Raw genomic sequence first — 23,608 nt, 5'->3', positions numbered from 1 at the left:
TGGTTCCTTTGTGGCTGGGGGTTCCTTTTCATGGGGAACCATCTAAGAATCAGTTCACAGGTTCTGCCTGTGTAGCATCGCACTCTTTATGTTAGACAGTTGATAGGCTAGGTTGAATCCAAAGTCCTTATAGGCAAGTCTCGCCACTCGACTGCCTCTGGGCAGCTTTTTCAGGCAAACAAGATCAGGCTCTTATCTAAATGAATGGGGAGCGCTTCATAACTCAATATAGGATGGTCAAACAGACATTAAAAGAACATCACATGAATCTGCGTTTAAATCTGATAGAAACAGTCTGAAATTTGTTTCCACAACCACTCAAAAAGGACTTTATTCTTGCCGTTGACTTGCTAACGGCACATGCACCGAATTTCACACTGTGGCTATGACTATGGCAACAGTGGAAATAAGCAGAGCATGCAGGGGAGACGAAACATCAGTTATGCCGTTTCCAACAAAGTGATTTGGTTCTTTATAATACAGGGCAGGACTTTCAGTTACAAATCCGCCATGTTTAGCCTTACAGATTCACTCCAGCTTCCCCCAATTCATTTTTCCCCGTCAGGGATTTGTCTTCTCTCTTCTGACGTCTGTGGTTGGATCTACTTACATGTCTTTCCATTCTCAGACTGGCGCCTGCCTTCAGTGGCAGGGAAAACTGGTAACACTGACACAGTGTACAGGGTGTTCGGCTGAAGGTTCCTCAGGACAATGGCTGTCTGGGCAGCTGGGACCTGCTCCTGTTTAAAATACAAAGGACATTCTACCTTTGAGAGATAGTATCCTGTAGGTCTGTGCATGCCCAGGTGTCAGTTTAAGGTGAGAATTGGAATTTCTGTGAACTGGTGGTATTAAAGGTTAGATTATGATAAGGATTAGTTTAAAGGTCATCAGGTTGTTGAAGATAAGGGTAAGATAAGAGACTTTTTTGCCATGTCCTTGATATGAATGTCTTATACTCTTACCGAGTCCTCTGTTCCCCCAGCAGTAGGGACGAAAAAGATCTTGTACTGGCGTACGGCTCCATCAGCTGGATCCCACTTCACGTTGAGTGATGTCATGGTGGGGTCAGTCACTTGCAGGTTCTTCACGCCACCCAAGGGCCCTGGCGGAGGGGAAAACACAATATTTTCATTTTACTGCTTTGGCTTCAAGTCCCAAAATCATCTGACATCACAGCTCGCCACACAAGCCAAAATGTTGCGTAACGTGTAGTGTATTTGAGAAACAGTTCAGATCACAGTGTGACTGTTTAAGGATGTGTGCGCCATGTTGCCGTTTGAGCCATCATGCTCCAAAATACATCACATCTACCAGGACAAGCCAAACTGTTACTCATTCCAGCCTTGTGGGTTACATTATTTTTTGGAGCGTTGTCCGATTGCTAATATATGACCAAATTGTGCTGCTCTTTTTGGTTCTACTGTTTGCACATCCCAGGGTGCGATGGCTTTGAAGACACTCACTTGTTTTCCCGTTTTCAGACATGCGCTTGCCGTCCCCTTCAACATACACAGGGACCAGGGTAACGGTGTACAAGGTGTCTGGCTGAAGGCCCCTCAGGACTGTGCTGGTGGCGGTGGCTGCTGCTTGCTCCTGTTAAACAGTCCAAAAAATATTTCAGTCAGTCTTGGACCTTCTGTTTTAACCAACCGACAATCAGTGTACAATCAGAGGAACAGTTAGGACGTTGTGGAGAGTCAAACGTTTGTTGCTGCCAACTGACCTGATCATTTTTGAGGATGACGTACCTCATAGTCAAACACAATATACATCACTACAACCGGAGTTGGAAAGAGACCTTTCTGGAGGCTAGGAACAATAGTTTGAGAGGCCAGATGGGGGATAGCTTCTCAAGCTGCAGCTAACCAGGAGCAGCACCCTATAATGCAGGGGTACTCAGTACTCTCTGAGATCTGCAATCACGCTGTTTAGACATGGCCCTAAATCAGGCCAGTCAGGCTCGTTTTGGGTGCCAGAACTGGACATGTTATATTCACATTACTGCCCAATACAACAAGAATGAAGACGCTGTGGGAGGAGGCTGGGTACCCCTGCTGGTGCGGAGTGGGACTTTTTTGAGGAGCGGTAAGCTAACAGTCCTACCATGCCTACCATGCTTTCAGCCCCGCCTGCGGCTGGTGCGTAGACCACCTTGTACTCGCGCACTTTGCCCTCTGCCGGCTCCCAGCGCACGTTGAGGGTGGTCATGGTGGGGTTGATCACCTGCAGGTTCCTCACTCCACCCAAGGGTCCTGCATGACAGGAAACCAGAGTTTGCATTAAGATCGGAATATGGATAGGTATTACTGGAGCACCACAGCTTAAATCGGTAAATATTACACCTACAATAGTACAGCATTGCTAAACTGCTGAAAGCTGATATCCCAAATGTCTTTTATCACACGCAGTCTAAGCATAACATTGTAAAGCTCTTCCAAGTTATATTTTCTTCTATGGGTGTGATACTTGAAGTCTATATGTGTCCAAAGAAGTGATGCTTAAAGTTTACATGCAACTTAGGAGTTCATCCCAGATATGGGCGGTAAATTCCTGTTGGGCATATTCTCTCTCAATGAAGACCGTTTGATATCTACTAATGCCATAAATGGGTGCTGTAACATTGAGACGACATACTTGTTGTTCCTTGGCCAGAGAGGTCCCTGGCCTCTCCACTGCGATAAACGGCAGCCACAGTGATGTTGTAGGGGGTGTTAGGAGTGAGCTTCTGGAGCACGACCTGGTTCTTCTTTCCTCCAACCTGCGTCTGTTTGAAAGACACAAATCAACGATTTAAGTCATTTTGTGTTTTTGGTCGCTAGAGTTCAACACTCGTCACAATCATGCAAATGGAATCTAAACATAACCAGCACAAACACAGAGCTTGTATATCAACTCGGATGTTTATTAATTTTGACATGATGTGGTCAGTGTTTGCCGCAGAGGTCTAATAAATCTGCAACTGAATGAATAACCTCATCCCGAATCCTACCAGTGGGATTCTGGCCCATTTTCCCTTAGCTCATAAAGGAACAAGATGAAGACTCCCCAATCGTCCATTCTACATCCTGCAGCCTTTATTGAGTAAACATTTCACTTCTTAGGCCACTCTGAGGATTACCTTGATGCAAGAGTCATATCTTCAGGATTAACTTTGGAATTAAGTGTTTCAAAAGGTCACGAACAGTCAGGCGTTTACGACACATTAGCCACAATAGCTAACGCAAACCACCGTTTGATTTGATTGATCTGATGCTATTGTCGCCAATCTGATCATACTGGGTTTCCAATGGTCAAGAACAGTTGATAAACATTCATCTAATGCAGTGAGTGGATTACATCAACGTAGCAAAGCTTAAAAAAGGATGCATCCACAGTGCCTAATTCATACAACACATTCCAACAAGATTACAAAGGCTGTGTTTCACTGTTAATACAATCGCGTCTCCACACAAATGACCGTTGAAATCCCAGTGATAGATGATTATTTATATTTACAGCCTTTTATAAGATTTGTGCATGGGAAGTATGTCTAATCTAATGTCAAAGAGATCAAATCAAATCTCTTATCAAGACAGACCCTGAGGTCAATGTAATCTTGGTGAGCACCGGTCCATACTACCAGATCCTACTGTATTACTGTGCCAAATTCCTGAGCATCTGAATCCATATGCTTCCATAAACACAGTGAGAAACAGAAAAAGAAAGGCCTTTGCCAGGGCTATCCACATTTTCCTACAATGGATAGTAAAATGTGAAGTTGGCCCCACTCTCCCACAGAAATTGCTCATTACAGATATGGAACAGAGATCAACTGCGTGGGGTTGCTGAGAGGTATAGGAAAGACCTTGTTTGGGATCCAGATGAGTCACTACACGATAACCACATAGCTGTTCCTGTGGAGCTTCCAGCTTTTCAGCAGGTTTCCTACTATAATTAACAACATAAGGTCCTAGTGGAGGCCCTTGAAACATTTTGTGATAGTGCTGCGGAAAATCGGACAGGGCAGATAATCTGAGTGAAAATTCACAAAATACAAGCACACACACACACACACACACACACACACACACACACACACACACACACACACACACACACACACACATACACACACACACACACACACACACACACACACACACACACACACACACACACACACACACACACACACACACACACACACACACACACACACACACACACACACACACACAGTGGTGTCCTACTTACAGAGCCCTCCTTCCCTCCTGAGGCTGGCTGGTAAGTGATCTTGTAATTCTGGACCGGGCCAGGGGCATGGTCCCACCTCAGAGTCAGAGTGGTGGTAGTGGCATTGAAGACCCGCAGATTGGCCGGAGGTCCGATGGGATCTGGGTTCAGACACACACACACACACACACACACACACACACACACACACACAGCCTCATGTCAACCTCACTGCTGTCAAGGAGGTGTGCAGGGAGGGTTACTAGACCCCCAAGGCCCTTTCTGCTCCCCAGGGACACACGGGGTGAGTGAGCTGGATGAAGCCGGGGGTATTATGAGCTGATGATGGGGTGGTGTGTGCTGGCCAGAGTGACACACATGTATATACAAATGCAGCCAGGCGGGTTACACATATGACATGCATGTCCTTTTTAGCTTGATGGCTCATAAATTGATGACACTGATGGATGACAAATTATTTGATGACAGATGGTGGGATGGAATGACACAAGTGATAGGACGACACACAGTGACGACATGAATGACATGGATGACATGAACTGATGACATGATTGGCAGCCGGTGTTTCTGGTGGAGTGTTTCCTCCGGTTCTTTAAGAAGTCACACGTTTTAGCGTATTTTTTTGTTGTTATTTTTTGTGAGACCGGAGCTCATTAATTAATGCGCATGCAGATGTTTTAAACTCAAAGTGTGTTTCTATTAACACTTTATCGTCAGCGCTTGCATGACTGTTTTGGTTTAATACGATGATAGCGTAACCTATTCCAGAGGACAAGACATACCAGGGGTAATTCTCTTTGGCTCTAGAAAAAAAAGATGTTGAAGAGAACAAAAAGTCGTTAGAGCTCAGAGTTCAGAATACGTTTCTATGAATGTTTTTGCGGAGTAGGGATTGGAAGTTGCAAGGGGTGGCATGTCTTACTTGTGCGCTGGCTGCCCATGAGGTCCTCGCTCTCTGACTCGTCGGGGTAGATAGCGGTGACGGTCACATCATAGAGAGTGTCTGGCTCAAGGTTCTCCAGGACCAGAGTGGTTTCATCACTGTTTAGGATGGCCTAGAGAGAGCACAGTGAGTTAATGTGACTCTAAATATAGGACATCTGGTGTGGAAAAACTATATGCTGAGCTAACGCTAACACTTTAATCTCTGTTTATCATCCAACTTTACTCTCGCCGGTTAATTACTCTGAATGGGTCAAACTGTTCCAATGGTAGAAAATATTGTACGGTTAACTTCCTGGACAAGAATGATAGTTGACAACCATGAACAGTACTGCACTGTATTAAACTATGACGTGCTCTAAACACTTACATTTTCAAAGTTCTGTTCACCCTTCTTGGTCCAGCTGACCCGGTAGAGCAGAACATCTGGGGCCCCGTGTTCCCATGTGGTTCTGAAGGAGGTCTGGGTCACGTCCGAAAACTTGAGGTTCTTGGGTGCAGGCACCACATCTACTCACACGGACAGAAAAGAGAGGAAGACAAACATTCTTTGAAGCTATTGATGGTTGAACATGTAATTGGTTTGGCAATATGGCGACATGAACACACTTGCCAATAAAGACGGTTTGAATCAAACTACACTGCTGAGAGAACAAGTAAGGGAGGGAGAGAGAGAGAGAGAGAGAGGGAGAGAGAGAGAGAGAGAGAGGAAAGGAGGGAGGGAGGGAGGTGAAGAGAGACACAGGACTCAGAGTGGACGTGATTACGAGGGAATCCTGGTTGATGAGGCAAGCTAATGGCGTCAGCAGGCCTGTGGACCATGTGAGGTGTCGCTGCCGGGGCCGGTGCACGTTCAAACGTCCCCCCCCTTTATCGGAACAGAAAAGTGGGGCGTGCACGGCGTGCCATGCTCTGTGTTGCTGTGCGTGCCGGGCCTGTGTTTGTGTGTGAAGAGGAAGTACTCTTGTGTGACAGGGCTAAAGAACAACAGCTTGGCAGCTCATGTGGGACTAATGAGCGGCACGGCCCCATGCAGGGAGCGATAGCGGGGAGACAGACACACTGCCAGGAGGGCTATGGCGTAATACATGAGGAGCATCCAAAACCAGAGGGGGGGAGAGGAGGGGAAAGATTAGAGCACTGATATAACAGATAAACTTAGAGAATTACAGTGAGACGTAAGAGAAGGCAAAGGAGAAAGGATGGGGTGGGGGTCGGGGGTGGGGGGTCGGGGGTGGGGGGTCGGGGTGGGAGCAGAGGAAGGAGAGCAGACAGGGGAAAAAAACACTTTAAAAAAGAGGGGGAAAAAACACTTTAAGCAGGTCAGCTTGTGCAAAAAAAAAAAATGTTCCACACTGCGCTCCTTGCAGCACCAGCAGACATCTTCACACCGGGGGTCTGGCCTATGTTCTGGCCTGGACTGGATGAAAAAAATCTGGTGTCTAGGGCTGTTGTTTCTTAAAAATGGTTGCCACGGCAACCCATCAATATTTGCCCACCTGTGATAGCGCTTCCAAGCATAGGGTTTCCAGGACCCTCGTCGTACACGGGAGTGACCGCGACGTCGTACTCAGTCTGGGACATGAGGCTGGTGAGAAGCAGTGTGGTGATATCGCCGTCCACTTCAACCTGACAGTTAGAAATGTTTTAGCAAGTTAGCCTACTTTGATTTGAGCGTCAGCCCACTCTTGGTTACTCTCAAAGGGTTCAGTCTGAGGCTTGAATATTTCCATGACGGTTGTGGAAAACCGCTCTGGGCTTGGAAAAAAATGGCTGAAAGACTGACAGTGCATCTGAGGAACAGAAAACTTAGCTTGGGGTGAACATATTCTCTCTCGTTCTATTTAACATGTAAGCAAACAAATCAATTTGTGAAAACATCTGTTAATTTCACGTGACCAGCCAGATCTCCCAAGCAGTGTCAATGTCCTATTCACTTTCTTGTGTTCTTAGACTTGAAGACAGAAAACGGGGATAAACACAGAGTAGGAACCCTGGGGAACACAGAGGAACTCATCCAACATGAGATTTGATGTCTACTGATGAGGCATTAGGCCATTCAATATGTCAGCAGGTGACTTTGGTTGACAGAAATACTTCAAGATGCTTGAGGCCTTAGTGTGTGTGTGTTTTAAATGTCTCTGTATATGTCAGTGTTGGTTCTTTCTTGACATCACCTCTTTGACTTCTTCTCCTTCATCTGGCTTGTAGGTGATGATGTACTTCCTGACTTTGCCAGGGGAGGCATCCCAGGTGAGCTTCATGGCGCTGTGGGTCACATCGGTGATGGTCAGCTTGCCTGCCGGGGGCAGGGCCACTGTGGAGAGGAGAGAGGGACAGAGACACAGAGAGAGAGAGAGATAGTTTTGCTTTCATCTTGGTCTGTTGTTCCTTTGTTACCTCCGCCAAGGAGGTTATGTTTTCCCCCCTGTATGTTTGTGTGTTTGTTTGTTTGTTTGTCAGCAGGATTACGCAGAAACGCAGACACACAGAGAGAGATAGTTTTGCTTTCATCTTGGTCTGTTGTTCCTTTGTTCTCAGTTTATTTGGAATGTTGTAGTTCATCCGTTTACATGCTATGCTAACATGCTATGCTAACAAACTCAATGAGCTGAACAGGATATATAACAAGCTGTGAAAGAAATATCTCTACATAAATCTGCAAAATTTGAATATTTACGTACAGGTGACTCCCGTGTCTGTGAGCGGGAGGCTGGCTGCCTCTCCGTGGAGTGCAAAGATGGACACAGTGTAGGCTGTGTTTGGGGACAACTGCACCAGCTGGACACTCACTTCAGCACCGACTCGCACCTGCACAAGGGAAAGGGGGACGGAAAAAGAGAGAGGCGGAGAAGATGGGAGGTGTAGAGGAAGGGAGATGGAGAGACAGATAGAAAGAAGGGAGAGTAGAGGATATTGTGACAGCGTGTTTTGAGATAGAGAGCAGGACCGAGGTGAGAATGAAAACGAGAGTGAGGAAGAGAGTAGGCCCGGAAGAGAGAGGGGAGGGAATTCAGGGAGTAAAATGGAGATAAGGGAGGGAAAAACAGAGGAGTGGTAGCACAGACAGACAGAGGGAGGGAGGGAGGGAGCGAGGGAGAGAGGAAGTAAATGAAACCAGGCGTCAGTGATGATGAACACAACAACCAGACAGAGCTTGTCAAGAGGATGTCCATGAACAGCTGGTGGACAGAAATAACTAACACCCGCTCCACCGTGGGCCTGTAGGTCCCCTTACACACACATATACATACACACACACACACACACACACACACACACACACACCCGCTCCACCGTGGGCCTGTAGGTCCCCTTACACACACATATATATACACACACACACACACACACACACACACACACCCGCTCCACCGTGGGCCTGTAGGTCCCCTTACACACACATATACATACACACACACACACACACACACACACACACACACACACACACACACACACGCTCCACCGTGGGCCTGCAGGGTCCCCTAACACTGATCCACTTCTCCAGAGAGTCTATCCTGACCACAGGAAGTAACAAAAAAAAGGAAAAGAAGAAAAAGCTACACCTACAATCTAGTAACCCCCTCGCTTTCTCTCTCTCTCACTTTCTCTCTCTCACACACACACACACACACACACACACACACACACACACCTACACACACAGACACAGACACACACACACGCACGCACGCACGCACGCACTCACACACACAGACACACACACACACCTATACACACACACACCTATACATACACACACCTATACATACACACACACATCCCTCCCCCCACCCTCCCAGAGAATAGCATCTGTTCAAATGGTGTTTGGTTCATATCATCTCAATGACTTAAGGGGGAAATAAGAAGCAGCGAGCCAACATGACCTCATCCTTCCCATTACCCCGTGTGTCCAGAGAGTCTGCTTTTTTCGTGGCCTGAAACACTGCTGTAAAAGGCGCAGGCTCATTCATGCTGTTTCCTGTTCCACACACACACACACACACACACACACACACACACACACATACACACGCACACACACACACACACAAACACACACACACACTCAAGCTGACACACACACACACACAAACACACACACACACACAGACACACACACACACACACTCATGCTGACGCACACACACACACACACAGACACACACACACACACACACACACACACACACACACACACACACACACACACACACACACACACACACACACACACACACACACATTTATGCTGAGGCACACACACACACACACACACACACACACACACACACACACATGCTGACGCACGCTCCCCTAGGCTCCGGCGTGCGCACCTTGGAGGCCATCTGGAGTGAGTCAAGGAAAGGACCCACTGGCACAGGAGGCTGCCTGCTGCTGCTGCTGCTGTGGCGGCTGCTGCTGCGCTGCCTTCAGGATCTTATAAAACGTGGAGGAGGAAACGCTGACTCCGCACAAAAGATGGCGGAGGAGGGGGGCTGGGGGTGTCTGAAGGAGCTTGTGTGGTGAGCTCAGATTGGGGGGGGGAGGGGGTTCTGCCCAGAGGGATGGTTGGATGGAGGGATGGATGGATAGAGGGATGGTTGGATAGAGGGATGGATTGATGGAGGGATGGTTGGATAGAGGGATGGTTGAATGGAGGGATGGATAGATAGAGGGATAGATATAGATAGAGGGTACTTGAATGGATGGATGGTTGGATAGAGGGATGGATGGATAGAGGGATAGATAGATCGAGGGTACTTGGATGGAGGGATGGATGGATAGAGGGATAGATCGATAGAGGGTACTTGGATGGAGGGTTGGGTGAATGGAGGGATGGATGGATGGATAGAGGGATGTAGGGATGAGTGAATGGAGGTATGGATGGATAGAGGGATGGTTGGATGGAGGGATGGATGAATGGAGGGTTGGGTGAATGGAGGGATGGATGGATAGAGGGATAGATGGATAGAGGGATGAAGGGATGAGTGAATGGAGGGATGGATGGATGGAGGGATATAGGGATGGTTGGATATAGGGATGGTTGGATGGAGGGATGGGTGAATGGAGGGATGGATGAAGGGGGTGGCTCACCTCTTTCTCAGTGGAGGGTTGAGTGGCATTCAGGGCGCTGTACAGAAGCATGTAGCCTGAGGCGCCGGGCACCTCCTCCCAGCGCACCCACATGGTGGTCAGGGTCTCGTCATACACAGTCATGGTCTTCACTGATGGCAGGGGAACTAGGGGGAGACAGGGACACCGCTCAGGGAAACAGACAGTGACACAGATCACACGAGTGGAGGACAGTAAGTCAATAAGGCTTTCTTCACAAAGCAATTTAAAAAGAACCGGGGTTCCCTATAGTGCTATGCAGCGAAGGAAGGATACAGCTTAATTAGAACCAACTAAAAATTACAACCAAATTAAAACCAACAAACCAACAATAAAGACCAACAAAGCCGTAAAAGGCTTTAAGTTAAACAAATAAAAATAAAACAAAGAGGCTTATGATTTGATAACAGTAGGACTCAAACACACCGAACCAGACACTACAGATTTTCTACCGTCCGTTTGCACACACAAAGAGGTAAGAAGGGAGAGGAGAAAAAGGGGTCTAATAAAACCACGGACTAAGATCTGAGGCAAAGGAGGTGCAGAAGAGCAGAGAGAGGAGAGGAGAGAGGCAGAGATGAAGCCCTCTCAGCACTTTACTTCAGGCGTGTGCTAGAGGAGTGTGATAAACTCTTATAGCCCACATTACAGGCACAAACATTCATTTATAAGGAGCTCCACTCAGGGTAAAGCCCAGGGTTACAAGCAGTGGTCTCTCCGTAACTGAGATGGTCCAAGATGGAGCCTTAGCTCAAAGCGACAATAAAGGGAGCCGCAATGACTTCACGTTATTGTAGTGTCCAAGTGGCGTATGACAAAACGATAAGTACCCTTTATGGTCTTGAGAAGGGTCTTGTTATCCTCACTATAAATATCATAGAGAGAGATTTTAAAATAAGCTATAAAAGGAGAAAAAGGGACCAATTAAAGCCTAAAGTGTACTTTACATTATGCTAAATTATGTCAGTTTTTCTTTCTTTCGACTCCCATAATGAAACCAAGTTTGATGTAGTATTTCTCAGCAACATTTTCAACCTTGTGGCTAATGCATTTTCCAGCTGGTCGTCTTACAAAAACAGGAATTACCTCAGCATAATAACATATGGGAGTCAGCATGGTTTCTATCAGTCCCATTAAAACCAATGTGTGATTTTTTTTTTTGTAATTTCCTTCATAACAATTTCTTCAAAAAAAGAGATGTGTTTTCGACAAGTGTTTATGGTTTCCGGATGACAGACAAATCTGTATGGTCATTCTGTGTGCGACTGACCCCCGAGTCATTCAAACAATGACATAATGCTGGCTGCGGATCTCAGAGGGAGTCTTTTGAGAAGCGGTGCGGTGCAGATGGAGATGGAACAGAGAAGTAAAGTAAGACAAACGAAGAGACAGAGTTTTCTAGATCAAGAGAAATGAAGAAAGGCATTTTCACCTTTATCCAAATGAAGGAACGACAAACGAGAGAAAATGTGAAGCAAAAGTCAGAAAGCGGGGAAAGACTGCTTTCACCAACTCTAAGTGAAACATTACTGTGTTAAAAAGCACCTATCATCCTTCTCCCCCTTCACTTACCTTATATCTGCCAACTGTGTTCCCACAGTGTGTTTTGTCCGTACAATAATCGCCTAATCAATGTTAGCCTCAAATACTTACGGGTGGTTTCAGTTCCTTTCAGGGGCTCACTGCTGTCCTCCCCGATCACACTGTACACGTTAACAATGTACTCGGTCATAGGGGTAAGGTTCCGCAGCACGATGGTGTTAATCTCTCCATCCTCAAACTCCTATCAAAACAGGGCAAAAAAGCAATAATGGGTGAGTCTTGTTCGAAAAACTGCTGTCATACATACTGTATAACAAAAACAACATCATTACCAAATGATGAGAACTGTATCTTTTTGAGCTTTTGGCCTCTCTTTGTTACAGTGATCATCAGATGCTTCTATCATAGCACTACACAGTGTTGGAAAAGTGATCACTGATCAGTCAGAGAGCTAATTTAATCTTGATGGTTAACAACACAACTCCAAGGCCTCTTTGGTCATTTCCTGCAAGTATTTATTTTTCTGATAACAATCAGGATGTACAACCATAGAGTGAGTACTCCAAGCATACAGCCTATAGCAACTTCAATGTTGAAGCAGAGCTTATTGTTTACCTTGAATGTTGATAATGATTTTAAATCATTTAGGTACAAAAGATCATACCCCCAACCTCAAGTCCCTTGGTTAAACTAACATTTGGAATCCAAGAGCATAGATGGAGTCATCAAAAAAGACAATGAAAATGAACTTAGAAATATATTTAGTTTCTAATAAAAACTCCTCATAATCTACTCTACCGGTTGTCCTAAGGACAATTACTTCAGGACACAGTATAGAGCTCCTCTATGTCCTGTTGTCCTTTTCCCCTCAAAAAGCAGAAGTAGAAAGAGGATCACAGAAGGAGAAAAACAGAGAGAAGCCAGTGACCTTGATTCACCCAACATAGCTTAAGCATCCAAGGAGTTTTGGAATTCATTATTAGAATGTGTTGGAAGCACTACAGGGCACACTGGACGAGCCAACTAGTGCAGAATCAATTCAAGCACACCAAAACAATATACACATCCACTCACACACGCAACACACGCTCTAAAAATAAAAGATAACCTTTCTTCGTGAGTGCCTGACTGAAGCTTGTATTGAGTTCTGTGCCTATTGAGTAATTTAAACCTTTCAATCTGTCCAAGGGCCAGAGGAACTATCCGTGTGGAACACTTATGCAAGTTCAAACTCAGTGAATCAATCTAGTCGACCTAGAGAAACTCAAGTGCTACACTTTAGTCTCGCTTAGTGTCTTAGCCGGAGTTTTATGACCCAGCGAGGAGCTCGTTATGTGAGGGAGTTGAGAGAGGAAACCTCCAGGCACCACTCCTGAGGTATGGGGAAGGTGAGAGGTGAGCCGTGCCGGCTGTGAGGCAGAGGTCTCGAGCCGAGACATAGATAAACACTCTCCAGTTGAACCCTATCGAAAGTTCACACCCAATTTCCTCAGCGAAGCTTTCAAATAAGAGTCCACGAATGACTGCAGCTTAAATGCAGTAGTTGACATGAATAATAACAACAATTAATACTTGTGCTCTAGTTATTGTTCCTGCTCACTAATACAATAAATAAAAAGTGAAAATTCATTGGTTAACACAAACAGACTATCAATTCAGGTATGTAATCAAATGTATGGTTCAATAATACTGATGTACACAGTTTGTTAGGGCTAAGTAATGCCTACCTCAATGTTAATTAATGTAGTTTAATGCACCCAGTCCTTCATGCTCACACATTGCATCTCATGGGAAATAATATGCCACTGTAATGCCAATTCATAAAATGTAGGTTCATTTGCAATGTCAAGGTTTTCTTACCACTTTGGTCTCTCCTCCAGCGACGGGCACGTATTCGATGCGGAACCTCTCCACCGGCTCATCCGGAGGCATCCACGTGGCACGGAAAGAGTAGTGAGTGACCTCTGAGGTTACGAGGTCAGTGGGCGTCCCTGGGCCTCCGCCTGGATGAAGGGTGAAGGGTGAAGGGTCAAGGGTGAAGGATGAAGGGTGAAAAGATGAACAGCCATGTCAAATGGTTTGCAGGGTGCATCTCCTTGTTTCCACTGGAGGGTTGTATATCACTAATCTAGAAAGTTCTTTGGATGTACAATTCACAGCCATTTGCTATTTTTTGGATGAACAGATTAAAACTGATCGTAAACTACTAATTCACACGCACGCAACAAACAAAAAATGGCAAGAGTGGATATGATATCCATCTCACTTTGAGTGCAGTAAGGGCCAGAGTGCATTCATTATGGAGGAACCTGTTTTCTCCAAACTCTAAGTCAGTTTATCATATTGAGGGAACAAATCTGCAGAGCTTGTTGCAAGCTTATCAAGTCTTAACCACCAGAACAGTGCAACCCTAATATACTATGAGAACTTTCCTTGGAGAAGCCTCTGGCTTCTTTGCAAATACCACAAGACAAATCCTCTATAAATCAGCCTGACCTGGTTAAGTTAAGAGATCTTAGCAATAAGCCAGGTGACAGTGAGGAATCCAGATGGTTGGTGTGTGATCATAAATATGTGAGGACACGGATCTGAGAATGTGGATGACTTTACCTGGGCCCTTGACACTGTTGCAGAGGTTGTCGGTGAGCTCATCCACAATGTCCAATAAGAAGCTGAAGTCATTCACATTGTACATGTGGATTTCGTCAGGTTCAGAGGCGATGGTCCTCAGCTCACCCTCATCTGCATTCTTTACACCTACAGCCCACAACACACACCACCTGTTACTTATATGATATGGTTATGGTTAAGGTATTTAGGGGACGCTTAATGCTTGTCACTTGTTCAAAGCGACTTGCAAAACATTACAAAAAAATTGCACACAACAAAAGTAACCATTTAAAATACAAATGTAAAAAAATCAAATGACAATAATAATTCCAAATATTAAAACTATGAGTTTACTCGTTCTTCAGTATGTATGTATGTATGTATGTATGTATGTATGTATGTATGTATGTATGTATGTATGTATGTATGTATGTATGTATGTATGTATGTATGTATGTATGTATGTATGTATGTATGTATGTATGTATGTATGTATGTATGTATGTATGTATGTATGTATGTATGTATGTATGTATGTATAACTATGCCTCAAACAAAAGGACGATTTCACGAAAGGAGTGGATGTCGAACGCTCACCAATGGCGTAGAGCTCAATGCCCATATCTTTAAGGACCTGTGAATTGCCGATAATGTCATCCTGTGATTTGCCATCAGTGATGAGCACACCAATTTTGCGCGAGTCCGGGCGCAGACCCACATTGGGTCGGAAGTTGTTCTGTAGGATGTAGTTAAGAGCAAGACCTAGGGGACAAGGTTAGGAAGGTCAAACGGTCAAAACTGAGCTTTCCTTGCATTTCATCTGCCAATGACAAGCTCGAAGCAATAACCAAAAACACACACCATGTGAAATCCACCATGACCGCAAACAATATCAGCATGAATAATCTTTTTGTAATATCATCTTTGGTGAGGAATATAGATTACAGTGCCATTATGACATGCTTTACAGCTAAACTGTATTTAATACCCTTATAAGTACAGTGATTTGGATTTTATCAAATTAATCAACTTCTTATCAGCTGAATGCTTTGGAAATGAACTAAACTAAACACCTGTCATGGTGTTGCCCCCTTTGTAAGGCAGGTTGGCCACAGCTTCCAGCAGACTGGCACGGGTCGCGTGAGCGTTCAAGTGCCACTCAGTCTTGGGGTCTCCACTGTACTGAGCCAGACCTGTCACAAAGAGAAAGGATGACCAATGTTAATCTGCAGTTCTCTGCATATACGGTTAAGTATTTAGCAGAAGCTTTAAGCTGGAGCGCACATAAGTGAATATAACGCTTAACTTCAGCAGAGCCTCGATGGCACTGGTCATAAATAGCATCATTTTAAACTTAAAGCTGGCAGCCTAAAGAAGTCACAGCTTTCTACGTCACACAAACCCATATTGTGGGATTAGAGGTTTGAGGAGAAGCTATCGCTATCGAAGATATATGTCAAATCACTCACCGATCTGGACCCTTTCTGGGCTAATGTCAAAGACACCAACCATGCGAGCAATGAAAGCTCGGATGGTTTTGAAGTTCAGGCGACCGATACTCCATGAGCCATCCACCAGCAGCACCATGTCTGCCTTAGCCTGAGTCTTACACTCGGCTCCTGTGAAGATGAGGTACGCCGTTATCACAGAGACACCTCTCAAATCAAACCGAGAGAAGGACCTTAACAATAAGCAGAGCAAAAACACATGGGAAGAGCTGGAGATGGAGAGAGGGAGGTAGAGAGAGAAACTAAGAGGAAGGAGAGTGCCTGGGAGAGGAAATGGACACACATTCTTATTCTGCCACAAAACAAAAGTGCATTTGATTAAAAAAAAAAAAACACACACACAAAAACAAGGCAACCAATCAACATAAAAAATATTCCCATTGAAATCACAGTAAACATAGTCGCAGTTCATGGGTTATCTACGTTGTCACAAAAACATTTTCAGATTAACATCTTCAGATCTTCCGATCATAACATCTTCTTCCTTATTCTTCCATCCTTCCAGTTAAATCCAAGGTAGGGTTTTTTTTTGTTTTGTTTCTGGCACCTGGCCTTGGTGTTTAGCTGGAGCTGTCATGGACTTTGTCCCACAGAATGACAAAAGGAACTCTTCTGGAGTGTGATCTACGAGCTGTTCCTTTAGGAGAGTTATAGCGCATTCCTGGTCTGAGCAACGTTTGCTGCTCTAGACACCTGTGCAGCTAAAGGGGATTTCTTTAAAAAAGAGAAAAAAAGAACACAAGACGATGCACACATTTTTTGCACAGTATGCTGCCAGAGCAATATATTCTGCAATTAAAACTGAAAACAGGTTACAGTTAAATTCAAGTTTCTCCATTACAAAAAATAATGAAACATGTGTCATGTGTTAAGCATCTTGAGTAATAACCACGTCAGCCGTCAACATACTGCATATTCATTTTCTTGCTATGCATTTTAACACTTTTGCAATTACATTGAGAAAAGTCAAAACCTTCCCCTAATGTGCCACTATATCAAACGGCATTTCTGCATATTCATGTGGGCCAACATTACATAGCAGACTATTTCAGACTCTCTTCCTTGACCTTGTACCATTCTGAAAGATAAAGCTACGTATATGAGGCACCCCTCTCTACACCCCAGCTGTTCATTACTAACCAATAACCTTCCACTGAACACCCAAACCCCTTCCCTTAGCCTGTCCCATACAGAGGCGCTCCTCGACTGAACGATTCAACCCTGTGTCATGCTTGAGTGGCTGGGCATGGCACCTCAGACAAGAGACTGGAAGGCGACAGCCCGGTCAGGTCGGCTGTAGGTCCCCCCCAATCTGGTCCCTATTACAGGGGAGTGCATGTCCAGGGTCAGGGCGGCATCTCCAGAGTCTCAGGAAAAACATAACATTTTCCTAGCCTCACGCTGCTGCTACGTGGTGGTGCAGAGCACAAGCACTCTCTGGAGCCCACTCTGGGTCTCTCGCTCTCTCTTGCTGTCCCTCCCTCTCTCTCTCTCACGCTTTCTTGCTGTCTCTCTACCTGACTCTCATTTGCACTCTCTCCCTCTCACCCGACTTTTCTCTCTCTTTCTTTCTTTCTCTCTCTCTCTCTCTCTCTCTCTCTCTCTCTCTCTCTCTCTCTCTCTCTCTCTCTCTCTCTCTCTCTCTCTCTCTCTCTCTCTCTGCTGTCTGTTTCTTTTTGGCACACTCTCTCTCTTTCTTTCTCTCCCGGCATCTCAAGGCCATAAAACATTTTTAAGTGCTAGCGAAGAAATGTTTCCATTGCCCCTTCTTTGCCACTAGGAAATATGGATGAGGGGGTTGTGCCTCTAAGGATACACAGAAACAGAGCCATATTAATACATGTGGAAGGAGCAGATGCAACAGCAGCCGCCGCAATTATTTGTTTGTGGTTCCACAGACATGCCTGGCCTTGCTTTATTAGACTGAGAATGCACTGTGGCTAATCCAATTCTGGCAAGTAGGAGCCAAAGACGGACCAAAGCGAATAAAGCCAACTTCATGATGGTCATGATGAGTGTTTAATTTACATTCTTATAGTCCTTGCTCTGGTATGGTCTGTATTGTATCTGCAAGCTGCTTTGATTACTGTGCAATAGTTTGACAGAGCAGCCATTCTGCAGACACGGTGGTGGTTGTGGTGGCGGCTACCATGGGAGCTGTGGTAATAATTATGGCTGCATCAGTGGCTTACATCCTCTGTAATTAGGACTATGGATGACTATACTGTACTCTGGTCAGATACTGAATGGTGTTGGTGCACCAGGCTTTACCAGAGGGTCCAAAGGAAGGGGGGTCTGGTGCGTCGGAGAGGGTCGTCTTCTCCTCCCCAGCCAGAGGCATGCTCTGCCCTCCGTCAAACATTCCAAAAACAGCTACTGAGTATCTTGTTCCAGCTCTGAGGGAAAGTAGAAAAATGAAATGAACCCAGTTACCCCGAGATGCTCATAGTCAGAGAGCAGAGATACTGAATGCCTTTTGAATACTGTTCCTGGTCTCCAAATCTTGGAAATCACTAATAAACTCTTATAGTCTTATAATAACGGCAATAACAATATTGTTTAACTGGTCGAAACAACATGACTGCATTTCATACACATTCATGCTTGCAATGGAAAGAAAGTGACAGTGTACCCACTAATTCCAACTAGACAGCTTTTACTTAGTTCAGAAATTACCTTAGTTCCTCTAAAACGACCGTGTTGTCATAGGGACCTACAAGCAGCTCCCCGAGGGCCACATCATTGTCACTGGGGTGGAAAGTGACCTTGTACCCCTTTATGGGGCCTGGAGCTGGGTCCCAGGTCACACGGAAACTGGTCTTAGAGGGCTCTGAGGTCTGAAGGTTTCTGGGAGGTTTATAGGGTGAAACTGCAGGAATGAGAAAAGAAAAAAGGAATATCAGCACATTTTCATTTTGAGACAATAGCAGTTCAACCACAACCTTGCAGCAGCAGGCCTGGAAATCCAGACCCCTAACAATTTTTTTTTTTTCTTTCCCTGCCAAGTGGATGGAAGCAGAATGAACTCCATCATCTCACTACATACCACTGATTATTAGTTCAAAACATATGTAACATTAAATTGAATCCATTAGTTACGCACATGTGTTGGTACTTCCACAAGCACAAGCTGTCCTCATGGGCTTCATCAAACAAAAAAATCCCCCACACCACCACCCTCACAAACCCGCCATGCTCTCCAGTGTCAGCACAGTCAGTCAGCATCCTATTGGGGGTTGAATTTATAGACCAACGTACGTGTCGTTCCTACTCCTTGCCTTGCTTTGCCTTCTCCACGCTTGTACATGGGGTGCACGGCGATGTCATAGGTGGTCATGGGCTGCAGCCTCCTCATGATGGTGGTGGTAGTGTTGCCGGGCACCTTGAGCACCACGTCTCGGCCGCCGCCGGCCTGAGGGGAGTACGTCAGCCGGTAGTGGAGCACTTTGCCGGGCGCCGCCAGCCACGTCACCCTCATGGTACGCTCGGTCTCGTCCGACACCGTCAGCTTCTTGGCCGCAGCGGAGGCTGAAGTCAGTGAGGGACGGAAAGGGAGGGGAGGGAGAGGCAGGAGAGAGGTCAGACTGACAAACGGTCCAATTTGGCCAGACCTTATCGCCCCAAACAACATTTTTTTTGTAAAATACAACAGGCTGACAGGACTGACAGATAGGACTGACTTCCTCGTGCACGGGCAGTCTGGTTTATGGGTGTGCTGTTACTATTTGACAGATGGTGAAATAAACCCACTCCCCTTGATCTTGAATGATTCTTTAAGCCACTTGCTTTGTTCAAAATTTCAAAGGGAATCCATGTAAAATGTTCACCTGTGTTCCAACCATTTTTTCAAGATTTCAAACTTATTTTACGGGAGGAAATCTACCTTCATTCAACTTGTCATTGTGTTGATAGACCTGTCTGCATTTCTCTAATGCAGGTGTGGATGACCCTCAGAATAAGTGTTTACAGTGGGGTCTTCACGACAGTCTACAGTGGGGTCTCCTTTGGCAAGCTTAAATGTACATTCAGTGTCATATCAAAACGTAACCTATTGATAACCTTTGGTACCGTTCTTAACTCAACAAGGGCTCAATCCTTTTGATTTCTAAATAGCGTTTAATCTCCGTGCCTCGTAACCAAAAGCAGATAGCAGACCAAAGAAGGGCCTCTTTGGTCCACATTTAAACCCTCCCCTCCCCTCCCTGATGATGTGAAGCTATCTGTCAATATAAAAACTGCTGACAGCATCTTAATTTGTCCTCCCATGCACCCACAGACTTATCTTTCCATTCAAAAAATATGGTTAGTCATTTAGCAGATGATTTTATTAAATAAGATCCAAAAAAGGCCTCCAAAGTGATTTGTTGATTCTGCGTTTTCATTTCTGTGAAAGTGTGTGTTAGACACTCAGGTCTGCGTCAGAGTTATGCGCAGACTATGAGTGTGAACTACGGATCAGATGTGAAAGTCCAGACCTGGACCTGATGAAAGTGGACTCTGTCAACATCTCGATTAACTTTAGAAACTTGTCCGATTTGGTTAGCGGGGGTGTGATCAGCACCATCCAGCAGTTTCATTGGAGAGAGTCCAATCCCTCTCAAGACAGAAGAATGCTTCCCAGGCACATTAATGAAAGACTCCGCCAGACAAGCTGGTAAAAATATTACTGCCATATAAAGTCTGGCTCGTGCTCTGAGGGGGATGCTGAGGTATGCTTATGTGTTTACATCCGGTGTTGCTGCACTTTGATGAAAATGCAACGTTATAATTTATATTTTACATCTGGCTCGGTTTTTTTTTTTCCCATAAAGGAAAGGAACCAGAAGGCCCCCACAGTCATTTTGCCATTTAGGCGGAGGATGTTTGAATAAAAAAGTGACCAATCCAGGAAACTGTGACAATTATAATGCCATGATAATGAAAGTGAAGCTATGCATGGTGTCTGGTTGCAAACAATGGAAATTAAAACTGCTGCTGGTATGCTGTAGAATCTCTGTAGAATTTCTCCACATCCTAATCAACACATGAACTTCCCAAGAAGATACTTTTGAAAGTTTTTTCAAATTTATAACCCCAAAGACTTTACTTATATATATATTTCTGTGTAAGAGGTTGGTAAACTTGTCTACTGGGTAGCAATCTAAACGTCTAAGTTTTGACAATACAGTTTCTATGAACCGACTGTAAACTTACCATCAGTAGTCTCTTCTCCAGTCAGTGGCTGAGACTCCTTCTGGCTGTAGGCAGCGAACACGGACACCTGATAGAGCGTCTCTGGGGTCAGGCCGTCTAAGACGGTTGAAGTTTCGTCGCCGCGTACCGTCTTCTCCCCTGACTCCTGGGTGTACAAGGACTTCCAGCGGATGCGATAGGACCTCACGTTCCCGGGGGCTGCCGTCCACGACGCTACAAAGCTAGATTCAGTGACGCCACTCGTGACCAGGTCTCTAGGGGAACCCACCTCTGGGAGAGGGTAAAGGAACAAAACAACAGGAATGTGGTGAGAAGAGACTTTGAGGGACACTGTACTAGCCTGTATGTAAGACCTGATCACACAGATTGTCTTGTCTATTCTTAGAAGATTGAGAAAGCAGTTTCAATAGACTTACTGTGCAAGAGATTCTTGGAATTGTATCCCATATATCATCATTTGTGGACATATTTTAGAATGGCTTGACTTTAAACTCTGAGGGTTTATCAATAAATACCTCGTGCACCAGTTCTCAATACAGAGGTGCAGCACAGGGACTCATATGCTTAATGGGGCGAGACCCTCTTTCTCTTCTGGATTTTTTTGACATATGGTGGTGGAAAAGCCATTTTTCTCCATTACCGCTCTATCCGCTGTCATTGGTGCAGGTGTGAGGCTGAAAAGACCTTAATACAAGGTCTAAATCCACTGAGGGGACAATATGGCTTCACACCTGGTGAGGGTAATAAAGACTACAAAGAAAGATAAGATATATGCATTGGCACCCCAAAGCAGTCACCATAAAAAGTCAGTCAGTTTGAAGGTCACCAGGCAACTTTAAGTGCCTGGAATGAGGGACTCTCTTTGATCAATGATGTATTTTATTCCAGATGCAGTATATTCACTTTTTCTTTTTAAGGAACTGACTTGAATTACGGCAGGGTGAACAGGAGACTCCTTCTAAAGTTCACTTGAGATCTGAGCCATCTGCTCAGCACACACACGCGCACACGCAAACACACAGAAAGTGGTTAGGGGTGTCCGTGCAACTCGTGTTGTGCACCTTTCCCTTGGTCCTAGCCGTGGGAGCAGACAAGGGGAACGCTGCACTCCACTACAGATTTGTTTCTTAAAAACAAGGCCAACTCAGATTACCTCCCCATACACGCCAAATGTTTGTCACCAGTGACTGTAGCAAATTAACGCTTTACTCTGCACGGAGAACGTGTGCGCTCTCCGAGTCTGTGTTGGGTCATGACAATAGATGAACTGGCTGGAGCACAACATCTCAAATGTGACGTCTGCAGCTCAGTGTCTCAATGGCAGTGGGAATTGACAGAAAACTGCAGCATTGTCTTGTGTATTGACACACCCTGCCCGAGAATCCCCCACAATTCGAAGACTCACAACAGTGAGTCAGCTTGTCACAAAGCTTGATGTGTCTGCTCCTGGGCTCACCGAGGGTTGTTGCCAAGCGCCGTGTGAGACTTCTGCATTATGTTTAAGCTCTGGTTGGTAATGCCAGCCTCTCGGTACACCATTGTCTCTATGACTTCAGCATGTATGAGACAATGGCTTTATGATCAAAACATTGAGGCTTGGCTAGAGCACCAAATACTTTTTGAGGGTAGACGGCTTTTGAAAAATCCATTATCTTCTGTTACTTACTGGGGATCAAACTGAGACCCACAAAAAGTATCTGATAAATTTGAGGGACTGGCTTTCCATCCATTCAACATGAAAACACATGTTCAATTATGCAATAAATACAGGGATGTTTAGTTCAGAGGGGGGAAAAATAACTAGGATTTGAAGGGAGACAGAGACTACCTTTAAAGCATGTGTTTAATTTTATAGATCAGCAAGTAAGCTGTGGCTGATTTCAGACCAAGTCTTTCCAACTGCCACGCCAAAAATAATCTATCAAAGACAATATTCCTTTAAGGCGATCCATTCCACTCCTGGCTTAATTCTCATTTCCTTAATTTTACTGCACATGTGGAATGTCCACATACTCTGTCTTTCATTCTATGAGAAACAGCAGCCACCTTAGTTAAGATTTACTTCAATTCCATATTCAATCATTTTATATTCCCACTTTCAAAGCTGTGCGAGTAAGGAAGACTGGCCATTTGAAAAACATAAAAAATGCAGTGAAGGAGGTTGAAAGAGATCACTCGCACCATACACATTGACAGTCCACATACTTTGTCTTTCATTCTCTGATATCCTGCGGGCATCATTAGTGAAGATTTTGCTGCCTTCCATCTTTAATCACAGTCTCCTTTTCAAAGCTGTGCGAGTATGGACTTTTAAAGAGGGGGCGGACGAAGAAGGAAGGGGGAGAGAGAGAGAGGAAAAAAAGAGAGAGGGAAGGAGGACACGAGAGAAGGAAAGTGAGGGGAGGGGAAAAGAAGACCAGCAGTCTGCTCTCGCATGGAATCTGGCAAAAATGATCCCT

At 45.1% G+C, this 23,608-nt stretch overlaps 1 protein-coding gene across 5 annotated transcripts in view; it reads right to left on the bottom strand.

Annotated features, from left to right (window-relative positions):
• col12a1b (collagen, type XII, alpha 1b) overlaps window positions 1-23,608 on the bottom strand; it is a 73,129-nt gene that overhangs the window by 33,633 nt on the left and 15,888 nt on the right. For 2 of the 5 annotated variants that reach the window (XM_080833210.1, XM_080833214.1), the window contains exons 13-35: window positions 21,150-21,419; window positions 19,215-19,484; window positions 18,633-18,825; window positions 18,228-18,352; window positions 15,918-16,067; window positions 15,522-15,641; window positions 15,046-15,210; window positions 14,449-14,595; window positions 13,699-13,841; window positions 11,950-12,079; window positions 10,279-10,424; window positions 7,863-7,989; window positions 7,356-7,495; window positions 6,678-6,807; window positions 5,549-5,688; window positions 5,159-5,291; window positions 5,019-5,039; window positions 4,237-4,376; window positions 2,638-2,767; window positions 2,107-2,255; window positions 1,467-1,596; window positions 966-1,105; window positions 611-740 (exon numbers count right to left, since the gene is read on the bottom strand). In XM_080833210.1, the coding sequence (XP_080689336.1) occupies window positions 611-740; window positions 966-1,105; window positions 1,467-1,596; window positions 2,107-2,255; window positions 2,638-2,767; window positions 4,237-4,376; window positions 5,019-5,039; window positions 5,159-5,291; window positions 5,549-5,688; window positions 6,678-6,807; window positions 7,356-7,495; window positions 7,863-7,989; window positions 10,279-10,424; window positions 11,950-12,079; window positions 13,699-13,841; window positions 14,449-14,595; window positions 15,046-15,210; window positions 15,522-15,641; window positions 15,918-16,067; window positions 18,228-18,352; window positions 18,633-18,825; window positions 19,215-19,484; window positions 21,150-21,419 (3,369 nt within the window). The remainder of the gene's footprint in view (window positions 1-610; window positions 741-965; window positions 1,106-1,466; window positions 1,597-2,106; window positions 2,256-2,637; window positions 2,768-4,236; window positions 4,377-5,018; window positions 5,040-5,158; window positions 5,292-5,548; window positions 5,689-6,677; window positions 6,808-7,355; window positions 7,496-7,862; window positions 7,990-10,278; window positions 10,425-11,949; window positions 12,080-13,698; window positions 13,842-14,448; window positions 14,596-15,045; window positions 15,211-15,521; window positions 15,642-15,917; window positions 16,068-18,227; window positions 18,353-18,632; window positions 18,826-19,214; window positions 19,485-21,149; window positions 21,420-23,608) is intronic. The other 3 variants (XM_080833211.1, XM_080833212.1, XM_080833213.1) reach the window with 3 other exon arrangements.

Source organism: Sprattus sprattus (assembly GCF_963457725.1).
Source record: "Sprattus sprattus genome assembly, chromosome: 2".
Classification (NCBI taxonomy): domain Eukaryota; kingdom Metazoa; phylum Chordata; class Actinopteri; order Clupeiformes; family Clupeidae; genus Sprattus; species Sprattus sprattus.
Note: the sequence above shows the minus strand (reverse complement) of the source record. Positions and strands in the feature narration are given on the sequence as shown.